The 22,780-nt window shown below is 40.0% G+C and overlaps 1 protein-coding gene across 1 annotated transcript in view; it reads left to right on the forward strand.

Moving 5' to 3' along the window:
* KIT (KIT proto-oncogene, receptor tyrosine kinase) overlaps positions 1-19,205 on the forward strand; it is a gene marked incomplete at its 5' end in the record, with an annotated part of 37,234 nt that extends 18,029 nt beyond the window's left edge. Inside the window, 14 exons of the mRNA XM_084204003.1 lie at positions 3,024-3,138; positions 4,346-4,539; positions 5,612-5,718; positions 5,810-5,936; positions 6,195-6,299; positions 6,385-6,495; positions 8,149-8,299; positions 10,063-10,151; positions 10,506-10,633; positions 12,919-13,041; positions 16,613-16,724; positions 16,819-16,918; positions 17,555-17,660; positions 18,775-19,205. Coding sequence (XP_084060129.1) covers positions 3,024-3,138; positions 4,346-4,539; positions 5,612-5,718; positions 5,810-5,936; positions 6,195-6,299; positions 6,385-6,495; positions 8,149-8,299; positions 10,063-10,151; positions 10,506-10,633; positions 12,919-13,041; positions 16,613-16,724; positions 16,819-16,918; positions 17,555-17,660; positions 18,775-18,900 — 1,694 coding nt within the window. The 3' untranslated portion in view covers positions 18,901-19,205. The remainder of the gene's footprint in view (positions 1-3,023; positions 3,139-4,345; positions 4,540-5,611; positions 5,719-5,809; positions 5,937-6,194; positions 6,300-6,384; positions 6,496-8,148; positions 8,300-10,062; positions 10,152-10,505; positions 10,634-12,918; positions 13,042-16,612; positions 16,725-16,818; positions 16,919-17,554; positions 17,661-18,774) is intronic.
* Between the last annotated feature and the right edge of the window lie 3,575 nt (positions 19,206-22,780).

Consider the following 22,780-nt stretch of genomic DNA (forward strand, 5'->3'; position numbering starts at 1 on the left):
ACTAAATTGCTTTTAAAATAGTGTAGTAATTCATAATAAATGTATAGAGGTAAGCAGCTCTAAAATTAGGAGCCAAAAAGAAAATTACAGTATGCTTGACAAGCAGCATACTGTACTCAATTACAATTAAGAAACTGTAGAAATCTCCAGAGTGGCAAGGTATTGTGTATCTAGCAATGAGCAGAGGGATCTTCCAACTAGTAACTGAATTTAGTGCAAAGTAATATCTCAACTTAAATAGAGTCAACAAAACATTATCTATGCAGTTAGGGCTCCTGCTGCAAAGAGAAAGCTGGTCATGGTATTATAGATCCCATGAAGCCATGCTCAGTTGTTTTCCTGTCATTGGACTATGCAGTGAACAATGAGGAATCACCATGATATTGTAAAAAGAATTGTTACAATGCAGAAAATGTAGCTCCAGCAGGAAGAAGCTGTCTTTTTGTCTGGGATGACTGACAATACCTATTAAGTGTTACTTTTTAGACATATACTTCATTAACAATGAAGGAAGGGAAACTGGCAATAGAAAGCAATTAAATGCAGAATTCCATTATACAGAACATTGAATTAAAATAGAAGTGACCTTTATAAGTCGTCTTTGATATATTCAGAATCAACATTAATAAAAGTTGAAAACCAATTAATAAACTTAGTGAAATTAGAAGTTTAAGATATTTAATGCCTGATTACAGAAGGCAGTTTGTATATATGCTGAGCAGTGTAATAAAATGGTAAATATTTAAGGGGTTAAATCAGAACAGTTAGCAACATCTAATCATTAGGAGTCTGAGAGAAGAAGGGGTGATTAGGCAGTGCAAGTCATAAAATCTAGCACAGTAAAATCCCTTTTAAAAAGAAGATGTGTGGTGACAGCGGGGCATCTGTTTGCAAAAGCCAGTCCCACTTTGCTCCAGCATCCCCTGAAGTACCTCACTGGTGGTTGAGGAAGATGCTCTAGCTGCCAGAAGGGGCAGCTAGAGCTGAGATGCGTGGCCTGAGCTGGCAAAGGAGCAGCCAGTGGCGATTGCAGTAGCAGCCGTCTCAGTCCCCTTGGGTACTGGTGTGGGGGGCTCTTTGCTGCCTCAAGTGAAATGCATCCCTTAATATCTCTGAGCCAGCGGGGCTTGGGAGCCCTCAGTGCTGGTGGGAGAGGCTGATGGTGCTAATTGCCACATCAAAGTGCTTCACTAGGCAGATGACAGGCAGAGCTGCTCTTAGGTCAGCACTTCTCAGAGGCTGCTGCAGCTCAGCTTCCCCTGGCAGCAAGGCTGGACCACTCTGCCTGGGCTGCACAGCCTCTCATCTCCTCACTCTTGCAGGGTGAGTCCATGTGGGCTCGTGGCCACATAGACAGGCCTTGATTGTGCTAGCTTTTTACAGAGGAAAGAGCCTAACTAAAATGGGCATTTTTGTTTCCCTCGCTCAGCTTCAGATGTTACATGGAGACCAGCTCTGGCAGAGAACTTTTTCCATGGCTTAATGCATAGATGCCTCTTATATTTGACTTCTCAGTTCTCTCATTTCTTGAGTTACATTGTGCTGTTATGTTCCCTAAAACAGCATATACCTAAACAAATAGCACATGGGTTGTAGTTTAGCTAATTACAATTTCACAATCCAGCCATTTTGATTGGAGTTTCAGAAATGTGAATACATGTGTTCTGTGAGCACTGAGGCTGGATAAGATGCTATGTGCTCTCAGAAAGTTCATCACCAAATGAGTAATGCTAAAAATCAGTTTCAACATTTTGCAACAATGTTTGGTTCTTGGTGTTTTGTATAAAACACAACATGCGGATTTAGAAATGAAAGAACATTCAGTTCCTGTAACATGAGTCACGAGGAGGTGGTATGTGATTGAGAATATACGTGTGCTTTGTTGACTCTAATTTAATCAGAGAGTAGGATATTCATTAAAAACTAAGGCTGTGCAGTCTTTGTACATGGATTTCATCTGAAATAAATCTATGTTTTCCCACTGCAGCCTATACAGCTTCATTACTTTCTAGAATTAGGAGTTCATCTGATATTTCTGTAAAGCCATATTAACTGATAATGGGTGCTTAACTTGTATCTCTCAGGTGAGAAGAATCATTGCAATGTAGTCTTTCATAGTTTCTTTCCTTCTGTTTGGGTGATTTTGCAAGGAAGCTAAGGTTGTTAAGGGAAGTAAGGTCTCAGTTTCATCTGGAAAAAAACCTTGCTGTGTTGGTGTTACTCCTGGCTGAAGCCTCTGACATTGGACTAATGACTCTGGTGTCCACCTGACTGCACTGGTTTCCTGCCATACTTGAAACAGGAGCTCTTAAAGTAACTGCAGGACTAACTCCTGTGCAGGATGTGACAGAAGGCATTGGCTGGATTAATTGCTTTGTAAACTACCAGAGCAATCACAAATTCTCATTTGGAAAGCTAATACATTCAGTCCAGTGTTGGCTTCCTCTCCCTGCAATGTTTCAGAGAATCAGGCAGTTGGGCAGTTCAGTATCTTAGAGGGATGTATGTCCTCTCTTGGGAAGTCTGCACTGGTTGCCTTGCATTATAGTTCCTTTCCTGGCTGCAGTGGTAATGTTGAATACACAGGGCAGATGTAAGAGGGATGTGATTTGACAGATTTAGTATGCTTTTACTGGGAAGAAACTCTCCTTTTTACAGACGGGTAAAGTCCTGCTGTGCAGGAATGGGAACTTTACTGTTGTTCCAAGGACACGCTTCTTTGGGTTGTTTAAGCTCTTAGCTTTGGTGGTTTAGGATCTTTCATCAAATCAAATACTCAGGGGAGATGAGGTATTCTTCTAATGTCCAGCCCAAGCATTGAGTGTAAGAGCTAATATTTTCACAGATCTTAGATTTTTGCAGGACACCAGTTCAGACCCAGACATCCTTGAGCATAAGAAGGTTCTTGCTCACTTAAGTGATTGCGTGGATTATGGGGCACACAGCTTGTTGGTGTGAAGAGCAAATAGCAGTGTACATTCTGTGTTCCCCTAGTGGATGACTATTGCTTTTCTTTATTGCAGCAAAGCCTGAGATTCTCACTCTCGATATACTTAGCAATGGTGTTCTCCAGTGTGTAGCAGCTGGATTCCCAGCCCCTACCATATACTGGTATTTTTGCCCGGGAACTGAGCAGAGGTAAGTTAAGTAAACAAGAGTCTCTGAAGGTTGTTTTAGGTGCAGCACATCCAATTGCTAATTACAAATTAAGAAAATGAAATGGCTTGGTAATAGTTACATTCAAATGTTGCATTGTGGCTTTCATCCTTTTTGGCATTGCATTATTTGCAGTATTTTGTGAGAATGAAGGGATACATTTAATTTTTCTCCTTTGTATTCTTGAAAGGGGAATAACCAACACTTTTGCTGTGCAAAAGTAAAAGCCAAAGTTTCTGCTGCAAGCCAGCTATGGCTTTTATCAGCTTGGTCCCAGATGACATATGTTCTATATGCAATTTCACAGAATGGCAATCACAGAATCACTTGCAAATATGGCTGTTATAATTTGTTTTATTGTGTGATGAAGTAATTTTTCCAGACATAATGTAATTAGATTTCTGTTCACATGAAACATATGACAAGTAAACAAGTCCAGTGTTGTTATGAAGGAAGTTGGATGTTTTTAAAACCAGTTGTTTATAAGAGATTGTACACTGAAGTGAGTGAGCATTTGTGAAGCAAGTTTTAAGGTTTTGCTTGACTTCCCCCTGGTTATAGATATCATACTAGTAAGTAATGGGTCTCCTTCACTACCGGTGTAATTTTTTTTATGTCTGATATAATTGTTATTTTATTAATGATATCAAATAGTACCTTTTTCAAAATCTTAAATGTGTGCTCATGTAGTAAATATGTGACATATGAAGGAGAAGCAGCATCTTGAGAGAAAAGAACCGGCTATTTTTCTGACTGTATATAAGCTTCAGGGTGTTCATGTATATCATGGACTTCTTTTGTGCTGTAATAAGATGATGCTTGGGGAACATTTTCAGAAGTGGGTTATAGACCACAACTGCTTGATAATGAAATTGAAAATGTATGTTGAATGGTATAAAACCCATAGAGAAATTACAGACCTGTAGGTACGTCTAACCAAAAGCAAATGCAAAGACATCATGGTCTCCAGTTGGGCCAGGCTAAGTGTATGTATCCTTTTTTTCCACTACATACAAGATGTGAGTCACCGTGAGTAGGCTGTTTCAGGGTTTACCACCGTGAGTATGCTGTTTCAGGGTTTCCATCTTCAGCTGAATCCCTTTGTGGACCAGAGTTGTTCGGTTCTCTGTTGGTCTGGCTACTTCTGGTAACAATCCATTGCAGGTAACTGTCAGTATTGTTTCTCCAGGTGTTTTGATTCACCAACAATATCCCCCATGGATGTCAAAATTGGTTACACAAATTCATCAGCACCGTCATTTGAGCGAATCCTGGTTGAAAGCACCATTAATGCCAGCATGTTCAGGAGCACCGGCACCGTGTGCTGTGAGGCCTCCAGCAACGGGGACAGGAGCTCTGCTTTCTTCAACTTTGCTATTAAAGGTAATGGCCACAAAACATGGGTGGTATGTGGCTCTTTCTGGAAAAGGATTTTGGTGGTTTAGCTGTAAGAAGGTTTACAGTACTGTGGCTGAGCACATGATAGCATACTACATTGCATGTTCTGCCTGTCAAAGTCTTGCTTTAAGTTTTCAATGACTGTTGTGGTTCTGTCTTTTTATGGCACCTGTTCTGCAGTGCAGTAGGTAGGTGGGTTTTGTCTGTCTGTGTAGCACAGAGGAAAACCACCTACAGCATTACCCTGGCTTTCCCCCTCTGTCTCCCTTTTGTTTTCCTGTTTTTCTGTTTTGACTATTTAGGCCATCACTTCTTTTTTCAAAGAAAGATTGCATTTTATTTTAGGTTTTTACAATGTCTCGGTAAAAATGCGGTCCCCAAGTTGCCTGGAGCCTTAGTGTCCTGCTGCTATAAAAGAAGTAACAACATACTGCAAAAGGGCTTATGAGTTTTGTAGTGGTATTTGTAGGTTTGTGGGGGAGAAGAAAAAGCCACTAGAACATAGATGATTTTAAATGTGTTTGTAAAGCTGTACTCTTCTTTGCAAAACCAAATGTTCTGCTTTTTTTTTTTCTGTTACACCCAGATATAACATACAAACAAATACGCCAGATTTGGGGCAGATGGGTTGTAGTAGAATGGTATTTCTTCACCACTTGGCACAACCTCTCCTTGTAAAGACTTTGCTGTAGTGATCATGCTTAGCTGGAGGGCAAAGGGGAGGAGAAGAAATTGGGACTTCAGATAAAAGCTTCTTTCTTTAACCTAACTTGATTGAGATCATGCAAACCCCTTGCATTAACTGATCTTAGTGCCAGACCGCCTTAATTAATGAAGCTGAGACTCCGAAGGCATCAAACTGCATGGTTTCTGTGCCAGCTCCATCTCCCACAGCTCATTCAGGAAAGACATTCTGATACACCTGGAGCACATCTGGGAAAGTCAGAACCCCAAATTGTATTTCACAAAGAAGAGACAGGAAAGGATTTCCACTGCATCTCGTTAATTTAGTTTTTCTTGTTCAGTATTTTTAGGAGAGTTTTCTGTTTCTTTTCAGAGCAAATCCGTACACATACCCTTTTCACCCCTTTACTAACTGCATTTGGAGTTGCTGCAGGACTGATGTGCATCATAGTCATGATCCTGGTGTACATATATTTGCAGGTAAAATCAAAAGCCCCTTTGCCCAAATTAAAAAAGTGTGCGAGCTACTTGTTGAGTCATCAGTAGTAACATCAGTTCTCTTTTTTTCCAGAAACCCAAATACGAAGTTCAGTGGAAAGTTGTTGAAGAAATAAATGGAAACAACTATGTTTACATAGATCCAACACAACTTCCTTATGATCACAAATGGGAATTTCCTAGAAACCGTTTAAGTTTTGGTTAGTTTAGATTTATTTAACTTGATCTGCAAGGTGAAACCTTTAGGTCTCATACGAGACTTTGGTCAAACACAGCAGGGTTTTGTCACAAAGTTGTTGCACAATACTGCAAATAGTGATAATTGCTCATTCTTGCCTTGGGACAAAAGACAAGCAGGCATGTCTGCAATAGCTTCCTCGATATAATAAAATAAAATGTTGAGCACTACAGGAGGAAGTACTCAAAGTTGTTACAGAGTATTTTGTTTGCTTTATTAGGTAAAACCCTTGGCGCTGGAGCTTTTGGGAAAGTTGTTGAAGCCACTGCTTACGGTTTATTTAAGTCTGATGCTGCTATGACGGTAGCAGTAAAGATGTTGAAAAGTAAGTTGCTGTAGTATATCACACCGTGTTTTCTCTCCCATCTGGTGGGTGTGTTACGTACTGAGCGCTGTGCTTTGCCTTGCAGCGAGTGCCCATTTAACGGAGAGAGAAGCCTTGATGTCAGAGCTCAAAGTGCTGAGTTACCTTGGAAACCACATTAATATCGTGAATCTGCTTGGAGCTTGCACTATTGGAGGTGGGGTTATCTACAGATTATTGATTATTTCTGTTCTTTTTTAATTGCCAGGAGGATGGACTTTTTGAGGAAGAATCCAAGGTGCAGTTCTAAGTGTAGAAATGATAAATTTCATCTTAAAATCTTACATTTCATGCTTAGACAGGTTGCAGATCATCATGATTATCACCTGTGATTTACTGAATCTAGATTTTAGGCTCATCGTACAGCCAGTAGTAAGACCAGTGTGGCTGCAGCTAAACAGGAAGGTTGCTTTTATTCTTTTTCATGTGAACTGTTGGGTGCTTTCTTCTTGAGAGATGACAAAATGTACGGTGTAAATTTGTACCTCCACCGCACTGTTCCTCATTAAGGAGAACTGGTTCCTTGTTGGTATCCAAGGTAAAGTCAACAGGCTTGTCTTGTCTAGTGTTCCAACCTTCGGTTTAAACTGCAAGTGTATCTGTTAAGGCAACACTAAAAGTACAAATTCTAAGCAGCAGAAAGTTGAGAAAAGTAATTTGCCAAAAAAACTATTTCCCAACCATAATGTCTCATATTTAGTATTAACTTCATAAGTTTATTTTCTTACACAGTATACCTACAAAACTTACAGCTACAAAACCTCCTGAAATATCAATAGAGAGTGATAAAAACCTGTATTTTTAATTTGTATGCATTTTAATATGAAAGATGGTATTGTTTCTTACACGCTTTTCTAAAAAAAGGGACTTGTAAAAATTCATAGTTTTAGATAAAAGCAAAACATTTCTCACAATTAATGATTTAAAAATAGGATGCAACAATTTTGTTCAAGCATCCAACTAAGTCGACTCACTGGCCCGAATGCATGTCTCTCTCAGTGGAAAAAAATGTGTCTGTAGGAAAATCACACCACAAACACTTCTTTTGCTATTGTGAAAGCTATAATTTTTAACTGCAGAAAAATGGAAATACACCAGTGAGGTTAGGAAATGATGGTACAGAGTAAACTTAGAGATGAAATAACACGCAGTGTAATTACATATTCAAGGTCCATAGCTGGAGTCATTCATTCAAAAGACATATATTTGATCTATAAACATCCATGCTGAAGATGACTTGATTCCCTTTTTGATTTCATTTTAATATTCTAAGACCTTGTGCAATGTAGTTTTCTGTCGCAGCAGGCTGTTCTGTTTGAATGATTTTTCCTATTATACTGCAGAATATAACACTCTACATCATTTCCAAAACATTACTGAAGGAGTGTGAAGCTCTACTGTAAACAGAAGTGAATCAAAAGGATTAATGTTTGAAGCTTGAGTTACTCTTAACGTTTGGAACAAATAACTTCCTTCAGGAAGTGAGCAAAATCAAACAGATGTGTCTGGCCAGAAACATTATCACATGAAAAAAGAGAAAAAGACTTATTTGTTTAATTTTTATACAATGCAATACTATTGAGGAGCAGAACATTAATTGGAACACAGCTTTAGCTGGACCATAGTTGTTCATCTGTTAAAGGGAAAATGCTGGGCTACTTTTCTATAACTTTTCAAGTCTAGACAGTGCTAGACAGTGTGATTTTTTAATAGTTCAGGCTGTGTGCTTCACTGAATGCTAGCTTTATGTATGGTTTTCTGCTTTAAAACCAATACTCACCAGCTTTCTAAACCTTACATGCATCTACAGGTCCCACTCTGGTCATTACAGAATATTGCTGTTATGGCGATCTTTTGAATTTTCTGAGACGGAAACGAGATTCATTTATTTGTCCAAAACATGAAGAACATGCAGATGCAGCTGTTTATGAGAACCTTTTGCATCAGTCAGAGCCTGCAGCGTAAGTATGACCTGCTGAAATGTACTTGTGTTTTCAGAAGATTGGGAAGGAGGAGAAATCAAAGTTTATTATGGATAAGAGGTGTGGAAAAACATTTAATGCAGCAGGCTTTGAGGATTCTCTGCTGCACAAGAAAACAATTTAATTAAGAGGCTATTTGTTCAGGGGGTGGTTTATTCCAACAGTGTCATTATATACAGAGTGGATTGTATGCATTCTTTGTTTTTCTTCTTTATCAAATTTTCTTCAGTTATTTCATGCACCTCCTTGGCTCCAATTTTTGTACATATTTGTGTTTTTTGTTATTAAACTTTGGTAGTGCCTATTTGGCAGCTTGAATGACAATTTCCCCAGTGTCAGGCCATTAGTACCCTGAGTTCTCCCAAATTCCTGCCTTCAGAAATGACTTTTTAAAAAATCAAACCAGTGTCTTAAAATGTCAGTAGCAGGCTGCCACTGACAGCTCACTGCGTTTTGTGGTGAAACAACCTGTGTTGTGGCTCTGAGATTGCTCTTGTTCTTAATTCTCCTGTATATTTTTAACTGCTGTGTTTTATATACCATCCCAGAGTTCTTTCCAAGGGCGTTTCCAAGCAGATTTCCTTCCGTTTGCAAAGTGAGAGACAGCTTACCAAAACCTAGGGGCCATTAAAATACCTGCTCATTCTAAATTTTAGTCTTTTTATTGCCCCAGTGGGCCCGTTACTTTGTGCTGGCAGTCACAAAAGAAGCAGGCAGACCCAAGGAGCTGGAAAAGTTCTTTATCCCAGCAAGACATAGTACTGGTGAAGTTGTTTGGCCATAAATAGGTAGCTGTGGATGCCCCAGAGAGGTTGGGACCACTGGGGTGATGAACATGAGGCTGTGATTTGCCATTGGAGGTGTGCCCTCTGTTCAGTGAAGGGATCATGCTGTTTAAGCATATTGAGTTATTGTAAATTGAGTTTACAAACTGCAAATTGTAAATTGAGTTATTAACAGCAGAGTATTTACAAGATTCTCATGTTAGTATTTACTGCTGCTGAATGTGTCAGATGTGTTCCTGGTGTTAACTAAAGCTATTGGTGATCTCATTGCCCCTTCCCATGTTAGCTCTGTGGCTGCATTCATTGTTCTTAAACTAAGCAGATGTTTCAGGCTAAGGAAGTATATGAATTCTTATGGTAATGAAGTGAAAAACACCAAAGTACATCCATCATCAGGTGCCTAACTGTATATTTATAAAACATATAGTATGAAAATCTGTACATTTTAATTATATATAGCAATAAGAAAATTTAAACTTAAAAGAATCTAGCACATGCCTGTCCCAAGCCTTGGCTGATCTTTTGAAATACATATGAATCCCCTATGGAACTTGGGAATTTCTGAATTTGACATTTTTTACCATTTGTCTTCTGCATTTCAATTGCCAATTGAACTGCTGAAATAGTCTGGTAGAAGTTGGCCTAAGCAGAAAAAGGAAGGACTAGCAGATCCTGTGAAACATCTGGATGTTTATATAAGGAGAATAAAGTCTGTATAAACAGTGTTTATATGAATGGTTTTGTTTGCTCACCTGAGCCAAACTCCAAACTTTGAGCTGTACCATTAACTGAACCAACAAACCTCTCTTTCTGTACAGGCATTCCCCGAATTTTCAGTCAACTGATCATCTGTAAATCAATTATTCAGAAGCTGGGCCTGATGTTGGCTTTTTGTTTGGATAGCTTTTGAGACCTTTTTCACTAAACTATGTTTCTTTTGTTCTGCTGCCGCTACAGTGATGTTGCCAATGAGTACATGGACATGAAACCAGGAGTGTCATATGCAGTCCCACCAAAGGCTGACAAAAAACGACCTGTGAAGTCTGGTGAGTTTAGTGACAAGGAGTTCTGTTTGCTGATGGGAGTGCAGGAAGACAGGCTTCATGGATTTGTTCAGTTTTAGCATATTTGTCCTTTGTGAATAGGGACACTTAAAACTCAGTAATTGCTGTGGGAAGGCTTGAAAAAGAACAATATGCTAAATTACAGTGTCCTGTATTTCTTCACACTTAAATGGAGTATAAGGATTATTTTTTCCTTTTTGGTGATGGGCTATTTATGTGATTCTAGACTGGTACTTACTAAAATTACTGTTTTGTTTAATGTCAAAACAACTCTGCATGATTTCTACATGATTACACTTGCTTAACTCAAAAGCTGTTGTTGTTTACATTGTGTAGGATCCTACACTGATCAGGATGTTACTCTTTCTATGCCGGAAGATGATGAACTTGCTTTAGATGTAGAAGACCTGCTAAGCTTTTCTTACCAGGTGGCAAAGGGCATGAGCTTCCTTGCCTCCAAAAATGTAAGTTAAGCATTTTTCAGAGATGGACAGAAGAATTTTTTGTCACTTTCAGTGTTTTAATGTGGTCTGTATGCTTAAATGCTGAATATTTCTATGTTCTTTTCAACAAGCACTGCAAACTGATAGGCTCCCTCTAATATCTGAAGCTTTATCTGGTGTTGGAGTTGTGTACAGTGCTTATTGGCCAAAAGTGATGTTTTACATCCCCTAAAAGAGAGGTCAGTGTGAAGCAGTGCTATTGCATATCCACTGCTGAGGGTAGTAGAATCAATGCAAATGTATCTATTTGCATGAGTTTTAAACAACACTGCACTTCCTACTACTCTCATGCAGAATATTGCCTTAAACAGGGGAAATATCACATTGTGTGCTCCTTTTTCTAAGCATGGCTTAATTCACAGGAGATGTCTTGAATTTTAGTTTTCTGGAAAGATAATATCAGCTGAGAGGCCCACAAAAAATCTTCATTGGCTAACTGAACATGATAGACATTCCTCTGGGTTTCATAGGAGAGGTATTGCATAACAGAAGGGGATTTATAAAGAAGTCTTATGCACAGCATAATTAGTATCTCCCTGTGGTTACTCTTGCATTTTATTGCAAAAGTGCTATTTAACATGTAAACATTATAATTACTGTAACTACTACAGGTGCACCTTAAATAAAGTGCAAAACCAAAGTTAGGCAATTCAAGGAAAGGAAGACAATCCTGGAGTCCTGTGTTACTATTGGGAAATATATCTCAAATTCTGCTCTGAGGGAAGTGCACATTAAAACTTTTTGCACTTGTTTTTTTTCTCCCACTGTTCCTTCTTCCAAATCAAAGCATAAGCTTCCCTTTAGTTTATTTTTCATCTATCAACACATTCAAAAGAAGGCCTGGCATGCAAACATACCATAATACAGATGATACGCAGATTAACCACACTCTTGCATCATTCACTGTTGAGGCCATGCAGTGCTTAGCACACTCATTCTGTATTTCTTCTGTTTTCCTAGAGAGTAGCCCCTGGATCCACTATGTATTATTCCTGGTGACTTCTTTATAGTCCTTCCATTTTTACAGACACAGAGGCATTAAATAGCAAAGACAGTAAAGAATGTAACGTCACCTCACCTTGAGGATGGGGAGGAATGCACAGTATTGCTCTGGCAGTGCCGAGTTAACACCTATATCATAGAACTAAACTGCAGTGCACTAATGTGTTACTGGTCCTCTTCAGTTGTTGTATACTTACACTCTTTTGGCTCCAGCAGTTTAATTAGTTAATGCAGACTGCTGTGGGCTGGTAGATAAGGTACCTCAGGTTGCCTCACATCCTTGAGGCAGGAGGGTCCATGAAGACCAGCACGCAGAGTGCCCAGCTGCTCTTCCACAACTTGTCAGGGCTGTGCAGGAGTCGGGGTAGGAGCTTGTTCTGGGAGGGCAACTGCCTTAAGCACTCGGTGCCTTCATCAGAGCTTCCTCTCTTGGACAGAGTTTCTATATTCAATGCAAACTGCACTGATTCTGGAGAAACAAGGCACAGCCATACTGTCTCTTGGCCATTCCTTTGCTTTACTGCTTCATGTAAAGCTGTATGACAGCTTTACATATGCAAAGTGCAGAATGCATTTTATACAGAGGTGAACGAGAGTCTACCAAAACAGTGGAACTACTAAAAATCGTTCCTTGTGTAAGCAGGCTAAAGGGACAGAGATTAAATTACTTGTGCAACCTGCAGTTACTTTCTCAGCTTGATTTTCATAACCTTTGATATTTTGGGTCATTTTTTGGCTAGAAATTCCAAAAGTTCTGTATTTCAAAGAATAAAGAAAAATTGAACTGTCTTATATTTTAGACAGCTGTGGCTTGCATGGTAAATACCATCAGTAAAGCTGAAGCTTAATGCTCTTCTTTCCAGAGGAAAGAAGAAATCATTTTTATAGAGAATCACCTCCATTCTTTAAGAAACATATATATGGGCCAGCGATGATTTTGATAAATCAGAAAAAAGTACATTAAATTTTAGGTGAGAATGTGAAACACTGCAAAGTTCAATGACTGTGACCAGTATTGTCTAAACTAAATGCATAGACAACCTTATTGTGGATTGATGTATTATTGTAAAGATACGAGATCAGAATGTTTACTCATCTGAGTAAACTTATTAGAACATGGCTTGATTGGGATTTACAGCTTGCCTTAAAATGCATAATACAGTAAGTTACATAGCTAAGCAAACATGTAACCAAGTCTGTTAGAGATATTATCAACTAGTTTTGTTTGTTTGTCTATTATTTAGTGCATTCATAGGGATCTGGCTGCAAGAAATATTCTTCTAACTCACGGTCGAATTACAAAAATCTGTGACTTTGGCCTGGCAAGAGATATAAGGAATGACTCAAATTACGTGGTCAAAGGAAATGTAAGTATATGTGATACTTAATGCACTTGTTTTAAGTTAAGCAAGTTCCTGTTGTCTCGATTTGCAAATAAAAGTTTTTTTTACTTGGATGGAAATCTGGATTTTCCAGTTCTGGTGTGTGTATATATATATCTATCTATCTCTCTCTATATATATATCCATGTTAGCTGGGAGGGGAAATTTCTGACATAGATGTGTGTGCTGACAAAATCCTTGGTTTATACTTGTTATACTGGAAAATATGTGCTCATAGCTGAATGTATGTTGTAGTGGAAGAAATGTTTTTGCTGCACCAATATAATGTCCAGTCTTCTTATTATACATGAACGTACTCAAAGGTACTGCTCTGTAAGTAATTGCTAGTTTTGACATGGAAATACTCTAGTATACTAGCGCTAAATTTTGGAATTATTTGGAAACATTTTCCCTGGGCATTGCACTATATGTCCATTATAGTTTATTTTAATAGTTTATTTTAAAAATATCTAAATAATCAGGGTTTTGCGGCTTCTCCTTTTCTGTAAGGGAAAATTGAAGTGTGAATTTACTGATTAGAGCATCAATGGGAGGCAAAACCGTCTTGGTTTCCTCTGATTCAGTAGAGACATCCTAACCTCATATGTGTAACAAACACAGCTTTAGCTTGCAGCTGTAGTTCAAACCCTGTGACAGGGTTGGAACAAGACACTATATTTTGATGAGGAAAGTTTAAAACCTCCCATGTAGAAGAGTACCGACCTCACAAGTACCTATTAAACCTCTGGAGGGGTACAAAGGCACTTTGAAGTGATGCAGATTACCTTGGCAGCACTTGCAGTCCCCTTTAAAGTGCCAGAGCAGTAAAAAGAGCCCTACTACAAAAGACATTCGAGCTTCTCTGTGGTTAAGCTGGGGAAGTGTTTATGAAGTATGGGTATTTTGCATCTCAGACTGATTTATGCTGCCTGGCTTAGTGTTTTAAATCTGTGTCAGATAGGTGCAGCCAGCTGCTGCCTTCAGATATGTATGCTTTCACTTGCACAGTTTTTCAAAGGAGAAGATCCCCGTTCAGCAAGGCAGCCCTTGTCCCCAGTTCAGCTGAGGCCTCCATGATCTTAATGATGAGGGGCTGGTCATTACTTAGGGGCTTGATGACACGTGAACTAAAGCTTACCTGTCCTGGCTTTGGCAAGCTGATAAAGAGAGAAAATGCCACACCTGAGCATCTCTCACCAAAGCTGTTTGCCACGCAGTTAACTTCAGTCAACCTGTGGTACCTCAGGTAGGACATAACGCTGATGCTCTGCTGTTACCCAGCAGGCCTTGATGTCTCAGGTACCTGCAGCATCCTTATTTTAGGCTGTGAGACAGACAAATTTATTGGTCTTCTTCAAAACAATGTCAGTACCAGCCACTGGTTCAGGTTAGGGAGCAATAGGAGCTGAAATAATTCATGAGTGCCTGCTGTGACAAAATATTGAGTAATGTTTAGTGTAATCAAGCTACTTTAAGGCTCAAGGTCAGGTCAGGAGCTGCCTGATCATAAAGAGTCATGGGAGTAGGAAGTTTAGACTAGCACCTTAGGAGGGAAGTGTGCAACTGAGTTTTATTTGTCTAGGTTATCCTTTAAGTTTCCAGAGTTCATAGAATCACAGAATCATAGAATGGTTTGGGTTGGAAAGACCTTCTAAGATCATCTAGTCCAATACCTCAGCCATGGGCAAGGACATCTTCCACTAGATCAGGTTGCTTAGAGCACCATCCAATCTGACCTTGAACATCTTCAGTGTTGGAAATGTTGCCCAGATGAAGTATCCACAACCTCTCTGGACTACCTGTTCCAGTGTCTCACCATCCTCATCATAATTTTTTTTCCTTGTTTCCAATCTAAATCCATGCCCTTTCAGTTTAAAACCATTTTTCCTTGTTCAGTCATCACAGGCCCCAGTAAAAAGTCTCTCTCCATCTTTGTTATAAGTCCTCTTTATATAGGCCACAGTGAGGTCTCCCTTCTCTTCTCCAGATGGAATAACCCCAGCTTTCTCAAACTTTCTTCACATGAGATGTGTTCAAGCCCTCTGATCATTGGAAAAAAGAGGTCTGGTTTCTTCCAAAGACAGAGGTCTGATCAGCTCCTACAACCAGACAAGGAAAGGGCAAACCAAGGAGAGGAAGGTGGAAGCAAATGCAAAGGCTTCCTGTGTCCTTTCTTCTGCTCCAGTTAGCCTTCATAAGGGATCTTTCCATTCCCACACAAACTTAAAAAAAATCACAGAATCATAGAATTGTTCAGGTGGTAAAAGACCTTTTAGATCATTCACTCCAACTGCTAACCCAGCACTCCCAAGTCCCCTGAACCATTTCTCTAAGCCTCACATCTAACACATCTTTTAAATATGCCCAGGGATGGTGACTCCATCACTTCTGCAGGCAACCTGTTTCAATGCTTGGCAGCCCTTTGGGTGAAGAATTTTGCCTAATATCCAATCCAAACCTCTCCTGGCACAATTCAAGGCCATTTTCTGTGGTCCTGTCACTTGTAGAAGAGACAGGTCCCCACCTTGCTACAGCCTCCTTTTGGGTAGCTGCAGAGAGCACTAAGGTCTTCCCCAGCCTCCTTTTCTTTGGGATAAATGACTCCGGATCCCTCAACTGCTCCCTGTAGGGCTTCATGTTCCAGACTCTTCATTACCTTTGTTGTTTTTCTTTGGAAACACTCCAGTACCTAAATGTCAGTGTTGTAGTGAAGGGCTCAGAACTGGACGCAGCACTCAAGGTGTCCTCAGCAGTGCTGAGAACAGGGGGACAATCTCTTTCCTGCTCCTGCTGCCCACACTATTTTTGATAAAGACAGGGTGCCATTGGCCTTCTTGGCCGCGTGGGCACACACTGGCTCATGTTCTGCTGCTGCTGACCAGCACCCCCAGGTCCTTTCCTGCTGGGCACTCTTCCGCCAGCCTGTAACACTGCACAGGGTTGTTTTGACCCAAGGGCAGGAGCCACTTGGCCTTATTGAACCTCATACAACTGACTTGGCTCATCAATCCAGTTCGTCCAGATACATCTGTAAAGCCTTCCTGCCCTCCAGCAGATCAACACTTCTGCCCAAAATATATATATTAATATATATTACTTTTATTTGAATTTAAATTTTTCTACTGATAGACTAAGGAGCTAATGTATTGACTAAAGCCTTGAAGTATCTTGACTGTGTGAATCTTATTTGTCTGCCTGTGCCAGCCAGTCCACCAAAGTAGACTTGCTAATGTGCTGAAGGAACCATGCCATGATCACTAATATTATTTTCCTCTGACTTCCCAATATCCTTTATTAACTAGACAGAAGGAGTCAGACAGTATTCAGAAAATCAGAGTGTAAGGAGCAGTTAGCTTGGTAGACCCACAGAAAGAAGGATCACTAGCAATGCAGCACTCGGAGACTCTAAAATGCTAAAAGTTTCTTTTTTGGTTGGCTACTTCTTGATTTTAAAAATATTTAATGCACATAAAAAACCAGAACAAGTTGATTTTACCTTGTCAATTCTTTATTCCTTATGTCCATTGTCTTAATTTTTTCTCTCTTCCCCGGAAAGGCTCGTCTTCCTGTGAAGTGGATGGCACCTGAGAGTATTTTCAATTGCGTCTACACCTTTGAGAGTGATGTCTGGTCGTACGGGATATTGCTTTGGGAGCTCTTTTCTTTAGGTAAGCTCCTTCAAGATGTGTACTTCATATCTGTTTTCATTTTGGGGGTTACTGTAGATGCAGAAATCATGTTGCTCCCCTGGTCCCTCAACAGGAAGCAGCCCCTATCCAGGGATACCTGTGGACTCCAAGTTCTATAAAATGATTAAAGAAGGATACAGGATGTTCAGCCCTGAGTGTGCACCACCTGAAATGTAAGTGAGCAACCAGCACCTCCAATCATCCAAACATCAGTAAAGATGTGAAGAAAGGGAAGCCTCTGTTCTTGCACTAAGGCTCATTGCACTGCCCCATTGTAATTTTTTGAAGCTCTTTTCATGTTTTAAATAATTCATGTACTCTTAACTAGCAGAATTCATGCCTGTGTTGTTACAAGCAATGAAATACGCTCATGCCTTGTGCCATCTGATCACTTTGTCATGGCACCTGCTCTCTGTCAATAAATTATTGACAGATCACAGAACATAATTCAACATTTTTACTTCAGATAAAGAAGTCAGTGAGATGTATCACCAGACTGTACAGCATCTGCATTTGTGCTTTACTTCCTGACAGCAAGAGGACTGGCTACTGATCTTCTTTATGAGACATTCCTAATTCACTATTTTGTAATTGGATTGGCATTTAACAAGCTGTCAAAGAACACTGTGTCCAGAGTCTCCCGTTAGTGGTGAGTTCTCTGTTGTCACAAACACTGGTGTTAGCAGCAACATTCCTGTTCTTAAAGTCATTTAGAGAAGATGCGACGATTTTGTTTCAAATAATAATGCAGGAGAGATAAGAACTAAGGATTTCTTCATGAGCAGTATTTAATTTTGGTGTCTTTACAGGTATGACATAATGAAGAGTTGCTGGGATGCTGATCCCTTACAGAGACCCACATTTAAACAAATTGTACAGATGATAGAGCAGCAGCTTTCAGATAATGCCCCCCGGGTAAGTTATGGATTAAGCAGTTTCAAGCAAGATGTAACACTACAGTGAGAAGCAAAGAGCCCAGGCACTGCATTTCTGGTATTACTTATGTAGCTTTGCAGCATCAGTCTGAGCAGTAGGAAAGATATTTGGGCTATTCCATTAGACAGCATCTATCTAAGCCCATACCCAACATTTATTAACTGCAGAACATTTTTTGCAGTACTGATGTTTCTCACTCACAATAGACCTGTCACGACAATTTTGATGTCACAAAATGCAGTGGTACTGCATAAATTCATCTTATCCTAAACTACAAAAATTCTATCAATCTGGGAAACATCTCAGAAATAAATATAATTAGTTTTTATTAGGAAAGCCATTGGATGAATGGGTGGAGCCTTTGGCACTCTTCTGTATCTTCTCACTTCCCTCCTCTAATACCATTTACATAACCTTGGAGGTATGTTCTCACAAACTGTGTGCTGCTCTTTCAACCGTTCCATAGTGAACACTTATTCTGAGCAGGCAATTGGAAAAAACTGTCCAAAGAAAAACTAGAGGCACATCCTAAACTTGGATTTTCTCTCTCCGTAACTTTGTGTGTTACTGGGGTTTACAAAAGTACATTTAAACCTCATTTAAAAATAAAGCTTCTTTTTACCTTCTGGATGCCTTGTTTGGGCAGAGAGTACATGGCTTCCTGACAATTTGAGAAAAGAGGAAACTGAAAGCTGCTGGTGTTCGATTGCATCCTGTAGTGTATTTTTGGCAGGTGCAGGCATTACTAAAACAAAAGCAAGAATCTGAAGGAATTATTAGTGAGATTTCTGGGGGAGCTTAGTAATAACCTGAGCTATTTCTTTTTTGTTTTTGAGCTCAGCTGAAATTTGGCATGCAGTGTTTGGAAGCTAGTGTTTTTAGTAACTGAGATTGAGCTTCATGATTCTTTAAAGTAGCAGTTAAGCCCAAGACCTTGAGACACTGCTTTGATTTGCAAAGAAGCTCCTGAGCTGGAACCTTTCCACAGCAGTGTATAGTACACAGTGGGAAAAGGCTAAGAAAGGAATGCTCTCCAAGAATGTGTGAAGGGAGCAGTCTGCAGAGTATTGACACCAGTCTTTGGCTTCTGCAGGTTTATGCCAACTTCTCAACCCCACCTCCCAGTCAAGGAAACGCTCCCGATCACTCGGTGAGGATTAACTCGGTGGGCAGCAGTGCTTCCTCGACTCAGCCTCTCCTGGTACGCGAAGATGTTTGAGTGGCGTGTGAAGAGGAGCAGATCAGATGTGTTAGCTGTTTGTATTGTGCAGGGGCTGAGAGAGGGACAACTTCAGTAATTTCTCTTTCTTTTACTCACTACTACCACTGTGTATCTGAAACGTTGTTGTAATACTGTCCTTTACCATGCACTGTTATACATAAACTTAGTCTGCTGAGCACGGTTACAGGCATCATTGCAGTGTTAATTGAAGCTGTATATATTTTGCTATATTGTGTGTATTTGCAGTAGAGAGCCAGATGTGAAGGAAAAAAAAAACATCCGACAAAAGAAATCCTAAGCCAGGGTGTGGAATTAGGTGACTGTAGATCAAACCAAATCTGCAGTGATTTGTCTCTGGATCTGTGCCTGGAATGCATACAGTCATTTTCTAGTTAATCTTGTTTTTCTGAATTTAAGAAATAAACAAGTATTAAGCTAATGGTTTTGTAAACCCCTTTCCACATCCAGCCAAGCCTGAAAGGCTTTCCCAGGCAGGTATTATAGTTTGGAGGCCATTGAGGGTGCTGTATTTACCTGGCAAAAAGAGGTGAAGGAACCAAGACCCTTCCAAAGCTGATTTGCACAGCTGGAAACCCTCCTGAGAGCTCTGGGGTTTACACCAGAGGAGAAGGGAGGAAGAGCATAGATTTTCATTTTATTTCCCACCTGTGCTGTCAGCCTTGCAGACCAGTTGCACTGTTTCCATGGATATATGCACTACTTCCCACCAGTGCATTCCCTGCCAGCATGAAGCTGCCCATTGCTGGGTCTCACTCCACCATGGAGGCTGAACTGCTTCTGTGGCCCTCTGCCTGGTGTGCCCAAAGACTTTGACATTTGTTTTGCTAATAGTTGCAACTAAAAGTGTTCACCAAAGATAGGTGGGCCCTGCCAGATTGGTCAAAAAAGAGGAGGAAGGCTGCTTCCAGTAAACTGTGTGTCCGGAGAGGAGGCCGTTTAACGAGTCATCTTATCTAAGGGAGACCAGAGAAGAATAATGCTCTCCTGGGGGCCCTTTTTTTATCTTGTCTTACCCAGGTGAATCTTTCCCACAGGCAGTCTTGGATAGTGTTAACTGGAAAGGGCTGTTCTCCTCCACCCCAAGTTGTTTCTCTGGTAGTCCAGAGATGATAATGAAGAAGAGTCTAACTGAGAAGTGCCAAATTTATTAATGGCATAAAAGAAAGAATCCTTTCATTCTTCTTGGAAAGACATGAAGCTTTGGGGTCAGCATCTGTTGAGCCCAGGGCTGTGCTTAAAAGTGTTTTCTAACCCCTTTTCTTCCCACCAGGAACACTTCTGGTTCTTATCTTCCTTTGTTTCTGACCCCTAAAAATAAGTAAAGGCATTGAGAGAAGTATTTCTCAGAGTACTACTTGAGTACCAGTTTTTTTACAATGCACTTAAGCACTCTGTTACTTACTTTACCAGGATTTTGGTTGAGTTTACATGCAATTCAAATGTGTAACTAGTTGCCCAAATACAAGGTAAATGTAAATACACACGCTGGTAGTATATTTTGGGTTACATTGAATACCGCGCTCCTTCTGTGACTGTGCATTTGGTTTGTTGTTACAGGAATCCGTCTTTCAGAGTTAAATAAAAAAAATTAGCCATTTGCACTGAACTTAGGCTGTTGCACCTTTCCAAAGTTAGCCATTTGTTTGGATGCACTCTTATGCATACTAGTTGTTGAGCATTTTCAGTTTAATGCTATAAAAGCTCTTTTGTAACGTGTTGGCTTTTGGAGCAACTGTAGACAAACTAGTTGTTATAGATGTCTCGGTACTTTACAGACACTTAGCTGAAAGAGGTTTGGGTTTTTTCGTTCTTGAAATTTATATTTTTATAATTTGGGGGGGGTTTGAAACTTATTTTGCAATGGCTTGGTGTTTTGAATGGGTTTATGCATTGTTTTTGTAAATATGGAAATGTAGCAATAATGTCCTTTTGACTATTCTCAGTCCTTGAGTCTCAAAAATATTTTTTTATATATATATATGCAAAAACTATATGTATAAATATGTAAGTGTTTGAAAGTTTATGAAACACTTATGGATATGTTGCTCAGTTGTAGAATTGCAGTTAAGAAAAGTTCAAATAAATCTGTAAATATGTATTCAAATGCTAACAATGTGTATTATGTTAAAACTGAATATTTTCATGTAAGTCTTAATAAATTCCTGGGTTGAAGCAAAACCTCAGTGTCTCGCCACACACAGGTCAAGTCTGGCATTCTGAAACACTTTTGCAAACACATGCCAAAAAATTGTTTGCTATATAAGTTCTTTACCTGTGACTATGTGGGACAAATACTTGAAAATTCCAATGCAGCTTTGTTCTGGAAGAAAATTGCAGTTAGAAGATTGATCTTGTAGACTGTTGGTGCAGTCTGTATGTCATGAATAGTATTTAAAATGAAGATCTCTCAGTATTGCTAAGGAAATGGTGGCAGAGGCAGTTGCAGCCACTCAAAGGCTGCAGTGATGCTGAATATTCCCCCTTGCTTAAAAAATGTCCATGCTCTTGGCCCCTCTTTCAGGCTGGCATGAGAGCTCGTGCTGGACTGGCCGGGTGCAGCACTGCTGGGAGGCAGCAGGAGATACCTGGGGCTGCTGCAGTGGCAGGGGTCATAAAGGGAAAGTACCTTGTTTGAGCAGGTACTCTGTGTCTTAGTGGGAGACACTCTGATGTGGTTACTCCAGGTTTGAAATCTGTGACTCCCCATTTCACACTTGTTCCTGTGCTGCCTAAGGGTTTTCCTGCTTGGGATGTGTGTAACTTAATAGTAGTTATAGAGCCTACAAGTCTGTAAAATTACCCTACTAAAACCCCTACTAACTTGTCTGGGAGACAGACCTCAACTGTTTTGGTCCTTAAACATTCCTGTTCTGTCAGCAGACCACCTTGAAAAGCTCCCCTTCTTCAGCTTCCTTTGTAAAACAGCTTCCTTTTCTTTTTTTTTTTTTTTTCCTTGCACACAGGTCTTCACTTTGCTTGTTAAAACTAATTAAGGAAATTATAACCTGGTTTTGTCAGGAGCCATGAGATACAAGCTTTGTTAAAACTGGCATTGTCATTATTTTTAATAATGCTTCAGAAGATACCAAGATGGTGTGTGATAGGGAACCATTTTTTTTCTTGTCCACCACCCCCACACTCAAGCAGAGTAGAGTTCATACTGAAGGATTCCTGCAGCTGAATTGTACAAATAATTTGGGAATTCTCATTTAGCATAGCCAAAGGAGCTATTTTATGCATTTCTCTGGTTAGCACATCATTAATTTTATTTCCCTGAAATGTTTCCCATTCTGGAACACCCTAGGATATTGCATCTCTGTTTTCTGAAAAAAATCTTGCTCCTATTTTCTTATTACAAGGCTTGCAGTGATTACCACTTCCATTCCTGCTCATGGTCAAACAGCTCATTTCTTTCTGAATCATTTTATTGTGCCAGTTCTAAGCAATAGCTTTCATGGAAAAGCCCATATTGACATTTCATATGTCTTTTTTCTGCCCTTCAAAGCATTGTTGTACCCAGCTATAAAGCACCATGTAATCACCATGGACCATCAGGGCCATGGACTGTCATGGACCAAGTGTGTCTCAAGGGAGAGGGCCAAAGAGTGGCTCAGGCTCTTCGCAGTGGTGCCCAGTGACAGGACCAGAGGCACTGGGCACAAATGGAAATGTGTAAAGTCGCCCTCAACATCAAGAAACACTTTCTTTTTTACTGTAAGGGTGACTAAGCACTAGCACAGTTTGTCCCAGAGATGATGAGGTTTCTGTGCTTGGAGATAATCAAAAACTGTGTGGACATGGTCCCAGGCAACAGGCTCTAGGTGCTCCCCCTCCTCAAGCAGGGGAGTTGGGCCAG

The sequence above is a fragment of the Fringilla coelebs genome (genome assembly GCF_963513975.1).
Source record: "Fringilla coelebs genome assembly, chromosome: 4".
Taxonomy (NCBI): domain Eukaryota; kingdom Metazoa; phylum Chordata; class Aves; order Passeriformes; family Fringillidae; genus Fringilla; species Fringilla coelebs.